The sequence below is a fragment of the Myotis myotis genome, unplaced genomic scaffold (genome assembly GCF_014108235.1).
Source record: "Myotis myotis isolate mMyoMyo1 unplaced genomic scaffold, mMyoMyo1.p scaffold_m19_p_6, whole genome shotgun sequence".
NCBI classification, from domain to species: Eukaryota; Metazoa; Chordata; class Mammalia; order Chiroptera; family Vespertilionidae; genus Myotis; species Myotis myotis.
This window is the reverse complement of record NW_023416368.1, coordinates 39,321,653-39,335,288: the sequence shown is the minus strand read 5'-3', so window position 1 is coordinate 39,335,288 and position 13,636 is coordinate 39,321,653. Positions and strand designations below refer to the sequence as shown.

Below are 13,636 nucleotides of genomic sequence, written 5' to 3'. Positions count from 1 at the left end.
CGCAGCCAATCAATGATACTCTCTCATATTTATGTTTCTATCTCTCTCTCCCCCTCCCCTCCCTTCCTCTCTCTGAAATCAATAATAAAAAAATATATTTTAAAAAAATTAAGTGAGATGCCAGGACACAATGTTGAATATCTTTTGCTGTATGAATAGCTTTAAAACAAAAACTTAAAAGAAAGAATTTTCTCTTGAACTGCAAAAAGGGTAATGGCTTTATTTATTTTTATGTTTGTAAAAAATAAATACAAAATGGCTACAATAATGAATAAGGTAATTATTTTTCTAAAAATTGAAACTTCAAAACCCTAATGCTTCAATGTACTTTGACATGAATATTTACAAATTTTCATTTATCTCTAGACACTGCTATTGTAAGATTCTGATTTTGAAAGCTGAACCAATATATTTTTAATTTACTAGTCAAAACACACCAAAAAAAGAAAAGATTTTTAATGTGACAATGGATTGCCTAATTCACATACTAAATTGCTCTATACAGGGAGATTTCACAATCCAGGCGCCATAGCCATGCTGCTGTAAGTAGGATTTCAACAAAGTTTTAGCTTCTTGATAGGATCCAGACAAACACTATAGGAAGAAAAAAAATTGAATTATAGAACATAGGCAGAATTTGGCTTATGAAAAATAAGTATCCCTAATTTTGTCTTTTCAATTTGACATTTTAAAAATTAAAATATTTAATTACTGCCCAGTCAGTGTGGCTCAGTGGTTGAACATCGACCCAAATGACTTTTAAAGCTAAGTTTTAAATTTAATCTAAAATAATTTTTTAAAAAATTTTATTTGTGGATTGTGCTTTTGGCTGTCATATCTAAGAAAATTTTCCCTAATCTAAGAATATTAATATTTTCTCATGTTTTCCTTGGAAGTTTCATAGTTTTAGCTTTTTTAGATCTATGATCAATTTTGAGGTTCTTTTTTTTTTTTTGCATGACTAGTATAAATCTAAATTAATTTTTTATTTTATTTTACTCATGGATATTCCGTTGTTCCAGTACCATTTGTCGAAAAACTATTCTTTCTCCCATTAAATTACCTTAGCATCTTTGTACAAAATCAACTGACTATAAGTATGTGGATTTACTCTATTTCATTGATCTATCTGTCTCTATCATTATATCAATACATTGTCTTGATTACTGTGCCTTTATGATAGATTTTGTAATGAGTCTACCAGTTTTATTCTTTTTAAAAACTGTTTTAGTTCTTCTATATCCTTTGGATTTACACATCAATTTAAGAACCAGCTTGCCAATTTCTACACAAAAGCTTGCTGCATTTTTTAAGGAGTTCGCATTGAATGCATAGATTAATTTGGACAGAACTGACATCCTAACAATAATGAGTTTTCCAATCCATGAAATGGTATATCTCTCCACTCATTTAGGTCACTAATCATCCGAGAGATGCAAACCAAAACAACAATGAGGTACCACCTCACACCTGTCAGAATGGCTATCATCAACAAACAACAAACTACAAGTGCTGGAGAGGCTGCAGAGAAAAAGAAACCCTCCTTCACTGCTGGTGGGAATGCAGACTGGTGCAGCCACTGTGGAAAACAGTATGGAGTTTCCTCAAAAAATTAAAAATGGAACTGCCATTTGACCCAGTAATACCACTTTTAGGAATATATCCCAAGAAACCAGAAACACCAATCAGAAAGGATATATGCACCCCTATGTTCATAGCAGCACAATTTACAATACCCAAGATCTGGAAACAGCCTAAATGCCAAGCGCAGATGAGTGATAGAAAACTGTGGTACATCGACACAATGGAATACTATGCTGCTGTAAAAAAGAAAGAACTCTTACTATCCACAACAGCATGGATGGACATGGAGAGTATTATGTTAAGTGAAATAAGCCATTAGGAGAAAGATAAATATCACATGATCTCACTCATTTGTGGGATATAATGAACAACATAAACTGATGAACAAAAATAGATCCAGAGACATAGAAGCATCAAACAGATAGTCAAACCTCAGAGGGTAGGCAAAGGAGGAAGGTTTGTGGCAGGGTAAGAGATCAACCAAAGGACTTGTATGTATGCATATAAGCATAACCCATGGACACAGACAGTAGGGGTGTGAGGAGGTGGGAGCGGCCAGGGAGAGGTCAACGGAGGAAAAAGGAGACATAGTAATACTTGAAACAATAAAGGAAAAAAAAGAAAGAAAGAAAAAGGTTATCTACACCACTTACTTACTCAGGCCCAAATCACCTGCTGAAATTAAAGCTATTTCACAAAATTAAGACAGAAAAATTAATTTGTCTATCATAATGTGTTAATTTAGAATAATTAACTTCTCTAGTTAGCACAGTTAATATCATGTACAGAAGAAGCTTTGTTCTCATTTTGTTTCTCTGGGTATGACAGCAGGTTTGAGCAATGTCAAAGTACACATTATACGAAACACATACCCCATGGCTACTTTAAGTGACAATACTTATTTACATTTCCAGTTCCTGGCATGTTTATTTAAAAATTAAGTTTACCACTACATGGCACTATCCTATATTCAGAAACTATTCAACCAATTTTTGCTACATATCATAAAGTTACTACCTTATTTTTGTCTTAAATTATATTCCTATGATCAATTGCATTCCTTTAAGGACTTACCTTAGCTGCATGATATGTACTAGCTTCAAGTACATCCTCTTTCTTAGCTTCACCAGCAAGCAGGTTAAATCGACTTAGCATTGCAGCCTTACACAGCCGACTTGCCATGGACACACCACTTTTAAATGGAGAACTGTGAAAGAAATGAAGCAGTCACTAATCATTATTCAACAATTTATGCAGGGCAACTGTAGGGATTAAAATCAACATAGAATAGACAGGTATTTACCTCAATTTATGTGCAATACATATAGTGAAATTTTTTACATAAAATATTTTTAATATAATTACTGTCTGAAGTTCATTTCTTTAATGAAATTACATTTTAAGTTATTATAGTGTCAAATTAAAATTAAAGTAGAAGATGGATACTTGGTAAGTTTTTATTGCTTAAAGTAAAATTAACCTATGGTGACTCAAATTAAAATAGTGGTTCTACTAAGAACTGTCCAGAAGGGGGCACAGAAATATTTTCTGAGATAAAAATGTCCTGCATTTTGACCAGGGTGATGGTTACACAAGTATGTATATATGTCAAAATTCATGAAACTGTCAGTGCATTTCACTGTATGTCAACTTTGACTCACTAAAAAAGTAAAATATATAGACCAACCTCCTGATCCTCCATGTATATGGGCATGTATGCACATGTAGATATATTTTTTCTATGTTTTTATATATCATGAACGTTTTTGCTATTGAAACTCCTTCCCTTCATTATATCTTCTCATTACTTGGCTCTTGTGACAGATTATAAAAATTGCCCAAATCCTTCGTTTCTCCATCTCCATGCATTTAACAATATCATTTTTCAGACTGACCCTTCAAAAAGTGGTGTTGGATTTCCCCTCCCCTTGAATCTGGGCTAGCTTTGTGACTTATTTTGGCAAACAGAATAGATCATGTGTCAGTTCTGAGCTGGTGCCTCAGGAGGCTTTGAGTTCTCATTCTCTCGGGATTCCTTCCTCTACCATGTGAACCAGCTGGGACTGGTCTCCTAGAGGCTGAGAGAACACAAGGACCAAGTGGACCTTCAGTTAACCTAGAGCTGACCCTACATGCTTGGAGAAGCCCAACCAAATCAACTCAGTTGACCTAAGGACTTGTGAGCAGTAATAAGTGGTTGTTTTTAAGCCAGTAAGTGTTGAGGTAATTTAAATGCAACAACAGTTAACATACACTCATGTGTTTGAAAACTACTGACCTCTCTATATGAATTTTCCACCATGATTTTCGTTCTGGTAGTTTTCAGGTGATTCTCTTGGGCTTTTCAGGTATAAAATGATACCATATGTAAAGATAGTAATTTTACCTCCTCCTTTCAAGTATTTTATATCTCATTTTTTTCTCTTATCCAAATGCATTAAGTTTACTGTTAAATAACAGTAAACAATCATTTTTGTCTAGATGTTAGTGAAAATGCCTCTGAAATTTCAATTATGATGATACTTTTGGATTAATAAAGATACATTTGATCCTTAACAAAAATATCTATTCCTGCTTTATTGAGTATCGTTATCTAGAATAGTTGTAGAACTATATTATATGCCTCCTTAGAATTTATAGAGATGTGATATTTTCCCCTAGATCAATTAATCTGACAAAATACATTAAATAAGAGTTTCTAACATGGTGTTATTTTTATTATTACTACCCACACATTCCTAGAAAAAAATACCAATTGATATTGTTATATAAAATACATTATTGTTTTAATGTATTGCTTGATTCTGCTTCCTAATATTTTATTTAAGCAATTTTGCTTGGATATAAAAGTGAACTTGGTTTGTAACTTTTGGAAGGAGGAGCAGAAATCTTCTATCATATTTAAGTATCAATGATACATTTGACTAATAAAAGCATTTGGATGGTTTCCATCTTTTTAGATAATATTGGAAATTTCTGCTTTCTAAAGGTTTATAAAATTCCTCTGAACCACCTCAGAATGGTGCTTTCTTTGAGGAAGAGTTAGGGCACCTTCTTGATAACTTTCACATAAAAATAATCTATTTAGGTTTTTCCCTCTTTTGTACCAGTTTTAGAAATATTTTTTCTAGAAATGTATGCATTTCAAACTTGTATTAAAATGTATTCTTTTGCAAAAGTAATGTGGTTTTTGAGGAAATGAATTATGCTAACCTTTCAGTGATCTTCCCACTTTGGCCATCCACAATCTCCAGTGAAATGTCCCCTTGTGCCCAGTTCAGACTCAAGGACCTATAGTCCACGTCCGTTTGAAGCAGAAATGCAGAGGGCACTAAGCTAATGTGAGGTCGGTTAACCAAGTAAAACATGGGGAGTTTTGAAGTGAGCGCATCATCAACACGTTGTTTGATAGCAATTTCTAAGCCTCTAGTATCACTGCAATTCCCATCACCTAGAAGGCAAAAACAGAACAAATACTATCAACATCAGAGATTACACACACCAAAAAAACACACAGAAAAATGACTGGAAAGAGTCTAACGTCCATTTCCTTATCCTTCATCCTGCAACCTTCCCTCTCTCACTTCTACTCTTTGGCAGCTAATTCTGTAGCTGGGCAAGGTAAGGACAGTCAGAATCTCCATTCAAAAAAGAACTTTCTATGAAAAGTAACAAATTCAAATTCCAGTGAATGAGAGCATAGAGTCAGAGCTGACCCAGAAGGAAACTAGTACTTTTTACAGGTTTTGCCAAACAGAATTAGTTCCTTCGGTCTTGCTTTCTCAGACCCCAGCATGAAATCAGTACTTACTGCAGCAGGCAAACACGGCTGAGAAAAAACTGGTGAAAGGGCAGTATTTTTCCACATCTAAAGGCCACAAATTACAAGTGCTCCAGTACCACAATGTTCTGGTTTCACAACACATTTTTTAAAGACTGTTTCTGGTTAAAATTGTGGGCAATACCAAAAACTTAAGAGTTCTCAGTTAAAATAACTGTTGAAGAGAACTCAAAAAGATACAATGTTATTAGTATAATAAAAGGGCTTCATCAAACTTAATATAGAAGTTAGGGAACAGTCATTCCTATTTAAAAATCAGTAATTCTACAGCAGATCTCTTTTGTCTTAGAGCGTTAGAGGTTGTTACAAGAAGATAATCTTTATATCAGCAGTTCTCAACCTGTGGGTCACGACCCCTTTGGCGGTCGAACGACCCTTTCACAGGGGTCGCCTAAGACCATCCTGCATATCAGATATTTACATTATGATTCATAACTGTAGCAACATTACAGTTATGAAGTAGCAACAAAAATAATTTTATGGTTGGGTCACAGCATGAGGAACTATATTTAAAGGGCCAGAAGGTTGAGAATCACTGCTTTATATAATACCACTAGATATATTTCACAAATAAAGTTTTGTGTCCACATCATTAGAGATGTTGAGTTAGACCCTGGACTCACATTCATTATGACTATTTGAGAAATATAAATGAGTTAAAAAGAACACGAGTTGTTTCTGACACCTTTTTTCTAAGCACTCCTTTGAATGTTCCAAATCAAGAGATACTGATGCCCTGGCTGGTTTGGCTCAGTGGATAGAGGGTCAGCCTGCGGACTGAAGGGTCCTGGGTTTGCTTCTGGTCAAGGGCACATGCCTGGGTTGTGGGCTTGAACCTCAATAGGAGGCGTGCAGGAGGTAGCCGATTAATGATTTTCTCTCATCATTGATGTTTCTATCTCTCTCCCCCTCTCTTTCTCTCTGAAATCAATAAAAATATTTTATTATTATTATTATTAATTGAATTTATTGGAGTGACATTAGTTCACAAAACCATACAGGTTTTAAGTGTACAACTCAATAAAACATCATCTGTACATTGCATTGTGCACCCATCGCCCAAAGCAAGGTCTCTTTCCATCCCCATTTCTCTACTCTTTGTTTTCTTTTTTTTTTTTTGAAATCAATAAAAATATTTTTTAAAAAATTAAAAATAAATAAAAGATACTGAAAAATGAAGGCTAGTTAAAGATATACTTGGACACAGAAAAAAGCTGGGAAGACATAACATTTGTGGAATAGTCATTGTGTCAATAGTGAATAGAAAACAAAAATTCAAAAGAAAATATTACATATTATTACATACTGTCCTGCAGACTAAATGTGTCACCACAAAATTTATAGGCTGAAACCTAAGTCCCAATATGATAGTATTTGGAAGTAGAACCTTAGCAAGGTAATTAGATCATAAGGATTCCAATAATCAAATCAATGCTTTGGAATATTAGAAAGCAAAAAACAATCAGAAGAACAAAAAGAAAAATATATAAAGATTTGAGTAAGGAGCCTCTGGGACAACTTCAAGCATACTAACATTCGCATCACGGGGATACCAGAAGGAGAATAAAGAGAGCAAGATATTGAAAACCTATTTGAAAAAATAATGACAGAAAACTTCCCCTACCAGGTGAAAGAAATAGACTTATAAGTTCAGGAAGCACAGAGAGTCCCAAAAAAGGAGGAACCCAAAGAAGCCCACACCAAGACACATCATAATGAAAATGCCAAGGGTTAAAGACAAAAAGAGAATCATAAAAGCAGCAAGAAAAGCAGTTAGTAACCTACAAGGGAGTACCCATACAACTGTCAGCTGATTTCTCAACAGAAACTTCGCAGACCAGAAGAGAGTGGCAAGAAACATTCAAAGTTATGAATAGCAAGGATCTACAACCAAGATTACTCTACCCAGCAAAGCTATCATTTAGAATTGAAGGTCAAATGAAGAGCTTCTTAGATAAGAAAAAAGTTAAAGGAGTTCATCACCACCAAACCAATATTACATGAAATGCTGAATGGCAAGAATATCCTACATACATATTCAACTGAAGAAACATTCCCTACAAGAGAAGTTCCTAAAGCAAAGGGTATAAAATATGCAGAACTAGAAAAAAAAATTAACAGAAATAGCACCAATTAAAAACAAAGATATTACCAAGGTGGCTATCTAAAGCTTACACATCTAATTGTTACCAAAGTTTAACAGTAAGCAAAAAATAGCCAAATAATGACAGTATTTAACCTAAATCGTGGAAACAAATAAGACTCTATGAAAACTATAGAAATGAGCCCCAAAATTGTTTGTCACTGAAATAATGTCTGGAAAACCATTCAAATATAAATACAGCATTCTGTAATATCCCCCACCAAAGAAAAATTGTGTTCTACTTACTTCCTTTGCAGAGGATCAAGATCATAACCAAATATACATGCCGAAACCAGTTTGGCTCAGTGGATAGAGCGTCGGCCTGCGGACTGAACGGTCCCAGGTTCGATTCCGGTCAAGGGCATGTACCTGGGTTGCGGGCACATCCCCAGTGGGAGATGTGCAGGAGGCAGCTGATCGATGTTTCTCTCTTATCGATGTTTCTAACTCTTTATCTCTCTCCCTTCCTCTCTGTGAAAAATCAATAAAAATATATTAAAAAAAAAAAAGATCATAACCAAATATACAAAAAAAAGCAAAAGGGTAGGAAAGAACTAAAATGGGCACCTAATGAATTTCTTATTTCAGGGATAACTAAATGTAAGCTATTAGATTTGAGAAGTTCAAGGAAACAGCTTCCAAAAGAAAGGGGAAGATTGAGTATTGTGCAAACTAAAGTAAAAGTTCAAGACAGAATACATCTAACTGGCTAACTTAAAATATTAAATATTAGCCTCTGGTAAGGTGACAAAAGTCACTTGTGTGACTCCAAGTTACCATGAAATGAAAAGCTCAACAAAACAGTGGATCTGGTTTCTTTCCCCCCCTTAAATATAACATCACATATGGACAACCTGATTTTATACTGATAAATACAGTGTATGTCCTTGTAAAAGCATCAGGAGGTACTGAGTCCACTCACCAACAACTATGCCGCTGATATAAACTGGCTGTATGAAGTGACTCAGCAGTGCCCCCTGTACACCAAGCACTTCCCATTTCATCAATTTGTCACTTGAGGACATACTGCTTACTCTATTGGCAACATCTGCAGGACAGTAGACAGTCAGGTAAATTTTGCCTTCAACAGCAACATGGAGACTGAGTTCTTCATTGGCTTCAAATGCAGATATTGAATGTGGATTAAGACGCCTGAAGAAAGAAAATTTCTTCCTTTAAAAAAACAAAGCTGACAAAATAAAAGTTACATGTACCTAAGAATTGTTCTTAAACATGTTTAACTGGCCAGTGTACATTTAATTCCAGTAACAGATGCAAACCAAAAGCAAGGTAGGAATGGAGTGACCTGGTTCCAAACAGAAAATAGCCACATTTAGATATTCCAACAAAGATAAATTTCATATTATTGCCATTCTTTGTATCTTAAAATCAAAGGAAAACCTAATATTTTTGTCCTTACCATAGTTTCTGAGTTATTTTTTTCTGTATGAAATTTTTCTAAAACTACAAAATAAAGGAAAAAAAGAAAACTATTTTTATTCAATCTCCAATACAATGTTAAAAAAATAAAATCTAAAATTATTTTTCTTTAAGTTTCTCTCCAGGAACACTCATTGCCCTTCTTTTCAAAGATGTTAGTAAAAGAATTTTTCAGATGGTCAACTTCAAGAGAATTTTACTTTCTTTGTGTTTCTCTGTATTGTTTAATTTTCATGCTAAGGCTACCATTCATCAAGGTAATGAAGTTTTGGCCATACACTCACCAGAAAAACAAAATGCATTCATTAACTCCTGTATTAGTATGTGAAGAGTGCATAAATCCATAGTTTTCTAAAGTTTATGAATTCTTCCAACTAGAAAGGAGAAGATTTTCAATAGCACAGAAAAGCAGGTGCTGAAGTACATGCGTATTTAATTAGTAGTAATAGATCAGGTTGAGTGGAAGGGAGGGAGACAGAATTTGTGGCCTCTTGTAGTCTACAAATAACACATCAAGGCTGGAGGGAAATATGTAAGATACAATTTTACTTGTGCTACTGCTGAAGGGATTCAGAATACTTGACATGGCCATCCCAACTGCTTTTAAAAACAACTTCTGTAATACTTACAACTGTGACTTAATCTGGGCTGACCCTTTAGGCAATTGGTTCATATAGAGGTAAACATTGATATTCTGTTTGACAGTGAGTAAATTCGAAGCTGGTTCTGTACAAAAAATTGATTTTTCCATCATAGCAGGATTTTTGCTGTAGAAGAGTAAAAGTTGTCTATAAAAGTACCTAAAAAAAATGAGTTATAACTTTATCAAGTTGTACAATTTAAAAGTAATTATCTTAATGAGCATCATATTCCCACGTGTCATGAGCACATAGGAATTTGTTGACATGTATGTTAACATTTTTTAAATTGATAATAACTCCTAAAATAATCTTAACCTTATTTAATGAAGAATCAGTCCCTTGAGAAGTCCTCAACTGGAGCCCAGTCTGCCTCATGACCTGCCTTAAAGCAAAATTCTTCCTTGACTACCACTCTACTCTCACATTTCAGTCCTCAGCTATCATATCCTGCAAAAGACCCATTTTCATATCAATTCCTCCTTCCTCAGATTTTGAAGACAAAAACACAAATGCATAGTTGTGCTTTTACAACTAATTAATACAATGAAGACCACAGTTGTATTAAGAAGTGAAGCAGATCTCCTAAAAGATACTACTAATCAAATCAGGGGCAAACACTATTCTGCTTATTAAAAATGATTTTAATCCTATTATGTTAATGATAGAAAAATTATGTAAATGATAGTAAAATTAAGCATCAGTACATAACAATGCCAACCATGGAAAGAAATGAATCCAGAAGAGGCATCTTTAAAGAGGTCAAATAATACGAATAGCACTAAGGGGATGGGAGGACAATGTGCTGCATTGCTTTAATGGAGTCCCCCCAAACTTTCCTTTTAAGATTATAGGATTCCTTCCTTATAATCAAAGATACATACTTAAGTGTTTCAGATAAAGTCATATAGTTAAATTTGTTTAAAAAAATAAAAAGAAAAGAAAAAGAAAATATTCCACTCCTAGCCGGTCTGGCTAAGTGGATAGAATGTCAGCCCTCGGACTAAAGGGTCCCGGGTTCAATTCCGATCAAGGGCAGGTACTTTGGTTGTAGGCTCAATCCCTGCCCCTGGTTGAGGCTCTTTCAGGAGGCAACCAATCCATGTGACTCTCTCACATTGATGTTTCTCTCTCTATCTTCCCTGCCCTTCCATTCTCTCTAAAAATCAATGGAAAAATATTCTCTGGTGAGGATTAACAACAAAAAACACTCTAGCACAGCCGTGGGCAAACTACGGCCTGTTTGAAATTAATAAAAATAAAAAAAAAAAAAAAAGACCGTACCCTTTTATCTAATGATGTTTACTTTGAATTTATATTAGTTCACACAAACACTCCATCCATGCTTTTGTTCCGGCCCTCCGGTCCAGTTTAAGAACCCACTGTGGCCCTCGAGTCAAAAAGTTTGCCCACCTCTGCTCTAGCACTTCATTATCCTATTCTCACTTATGAGTATGTGAAAATTTCCATTAAAATGTTATATGTAAAATAAGTTTAATGGGATAAGCGAACCAAAAGTTGGTGGATACTGTGGGAGTAACACTTACTTTCCACTTCTTCTGTTTCATAAGGGATTTCCAATCATTAACATTCCTGGCTTCTCCCTCCTGCCTGCTATCAATTCCCTTGTAAGGAATGGAGTGACTGATGAGTTTGGAGAAAGAAACTAGGCATGATCCTCTCATCCCCTTTCTCTCTTTCTCTTTGAGATCTGCCTGTCTAAAGATGCCCTTATATACACTCTGTTACATGGTAAATTTGCACAGCCCTCATGAATGGAAACCAATCCATTTCTGGTGCTACTTTGGATAAGTATGACTAATTCAGGGGTGAAATACTGCCAATCCTACTTGGCCTAGATCTAAAGCAATACTCTCCAATTACTTTCATTGGTAATAAAGATGATATTTTTATCCTTTAAAAGGTTGTAGGACTCTTAATACTGGAATCATAAGGTCTTGATAATAAAGCTACATCACAGTTACTACGACAAGGTTTCGAAAAGTGTCATGGAAATAATCAGATCATTGGATAAATAAGAGACTGTCACATCCTTGGCTCAAATATCAGTCAAATTCCATTTGTAAATAAAGACATATTCACATGGATTGAGAGCATTAGTATTTGACAGCATTTACTGTGTCTGTTACCTACCTAAGGAGAGACCGTCTTGCCGTAACAACAGCATGCGTGTCATGCAACACTCTTCCATCCGGCTTAATGCACTGGCTGTAGTTATACTCACCTGTGCCGAGAGCCACAACTTCGTACCGTCCAGCTAGAGGGGAGCAGGTACAGCAGCAGGTTATTCTGACCTCCCTCTTCCCTAGGTTCAAAATCTAGCTTACCATTTTAAAATTAGTAAAATATACTGACCGAAAAAATGGAAAAATAATTCTACAATTTCAAATACAAGTTTGAGTCTTCTAATAAGCAAAAATTCAACAATACTTCAATAGCTCAATTAAAACAGCATATTTTATATTATGATTTTCATCTCAGTTTTTACCAAGAGCACCAGAATCACCAGATATTCTTTGTTTTCCAATATGCATCTATACTTCATATAGATTTATTGAGCTTGCTAAGAGACTTCATTTGCCCTTCTATTACCATATTAAGCAGATTGTAGATAGTGCCTCTAACATTTTTTTAATCTACTCAAACTCTCTACAAACCAATTTCTAGTTTATTTCTTTGCTTTACTGAAATGTTTTTTGGTTTTTTTGTGTATGTTTTTTTTTAAGAAACAAGCACCTATGTTCTTTCCAGTAGTTTTGTTCCATTTACTTTTGCTGCATCCTGTTTGAGATTCTCTTGACACTATGCTCAGAAAAGACACTGGTTCTTTTTTCCTTTCACACCTAACCATGGGGTCTTTCTATATAGCCTGATCACTAGTTCATTGCTCTTTTTCTCTAAATATTCTCCTCTGAGTATCCTGTTCATTCTGTCTTTTACTTCAGTGTTGATGCTTTCAGAAAATCTCTCCTCTTAGTCTTTCAAACAAAGTTCAGTTTCCCATTTGCAACTACCTAAAGGACTTCCATTAAATTAAAAAAAAAAATTGTTGCGGTCCTAACCAGTACTAACAAGTACTGAAGTTAGGTGCTGGGAATAAATAGCTCAGCCAGACACCCTCATGAAACTTCTAATAGGAGACAGAAGAAAAGACTAAACAAACCACAAATTGTGACAATGGCCTTGGAGGAAACAAGCATGGGACTGATGTAAAGAATAAGAGGGAAATACCATCTCTTGCAGGCCAGCTGCAGAATCCCTCTCTCTGAAAAGGAAATGTAAATTTCAGGATGAGGAATAAGCAGCATGGGGGTGAGGTAAAGAGTTATTTAGGCAAGAAGTAGCTCATGTAGACCCTGGGCTGAGAGAGACAGTATGGCTGCTTTGGTAGAGGGTAGCGAAGGGCATGGCATATGATAATGTTAGAAAAAAAAAGGCATCAAAAACCATGTTAAGGAGTTTGTGAGTTTCACTAAAAAGCTATGGCAAATCTACTTAAGGCAGCAAACACCACAATGGGTCACAGCCTCTGTGTGGGGATTTCACATGTAGGGTCCAAGAAACTAAATTAAGGGAGGTCTGTTACAGTAATCTAGGTAAAAGATAACTTGAGTCTCAAATGATGGGGGTTAAATGGGAAAGAATTATCAGATCTGAGGTATAGTTTGCGGATATAATCAAAAGGACTTAGAGATCAATTTTAGGGTGTTAGGAAAGGGGATAAAGAATGGATGACTTTGATTTTTAGTCTGGCTCAGCAACTGGGCGAATGCCATTTACCAAGATGGAGAATGTTAGAGGAGGGGTAGGAGTGGATAGTGCAGCTGCTCCATGCAGTAAGGGGTGGGAGGTGGTAAAAAGGGAAGTTATAGGATGGTGATGAAACTTCTGACTTATAAAGGGCAATGGTGTGGCCAAGAATTCAGCTCTTTTTCTCAGCTCTGTAATTCAACCCGAAATGTTTCATGC

General features: G+C 35.2%; 1 protein-coding gene across 2 annotated transcripts in view; it reads right to left on the bottom strand.

Moving 5' to 3' along the window:
* Positions 1–480: 480 nt before the first annotated feature.
* Positions 481–13,636, bottom strand: part of ADAD1 (adenosine deaminase domain containing 1) — a 28,253-nt gene continuing 15,097 nt past the window's right edge. Inside the window, exons 6-11 of one of the 2 annotated variants that reach the window (XM_036314884.1) lie at positions 11,801–11,924; positions 9,638–9,808; positions 8,491–8,720; positions 4,798–5,035; positions 2,659–2,791; positions 481–594 (exon numbers count right to left, since the gene is read on the bottom strand). In XM_036314884.1, the coding sequence (XP_036170777.1) occupies positions 481–594; positions 2,659–2,791; positions 4,798–5,035; positions 8,491–8,720; positions 9,638–9,808; positions 11,801–11,924 (1,010 nt within the window). The remainder of the gene's footprint in view (positions 595–2,658; positions 2,792–4,797; positions 5,036–8,490; positions 8,721–9,637; positions 9,809–11,800; positions 11,925–13,636) is intronic. The other variant, XM_036314885.1, reaches the window with a different exon arrangement.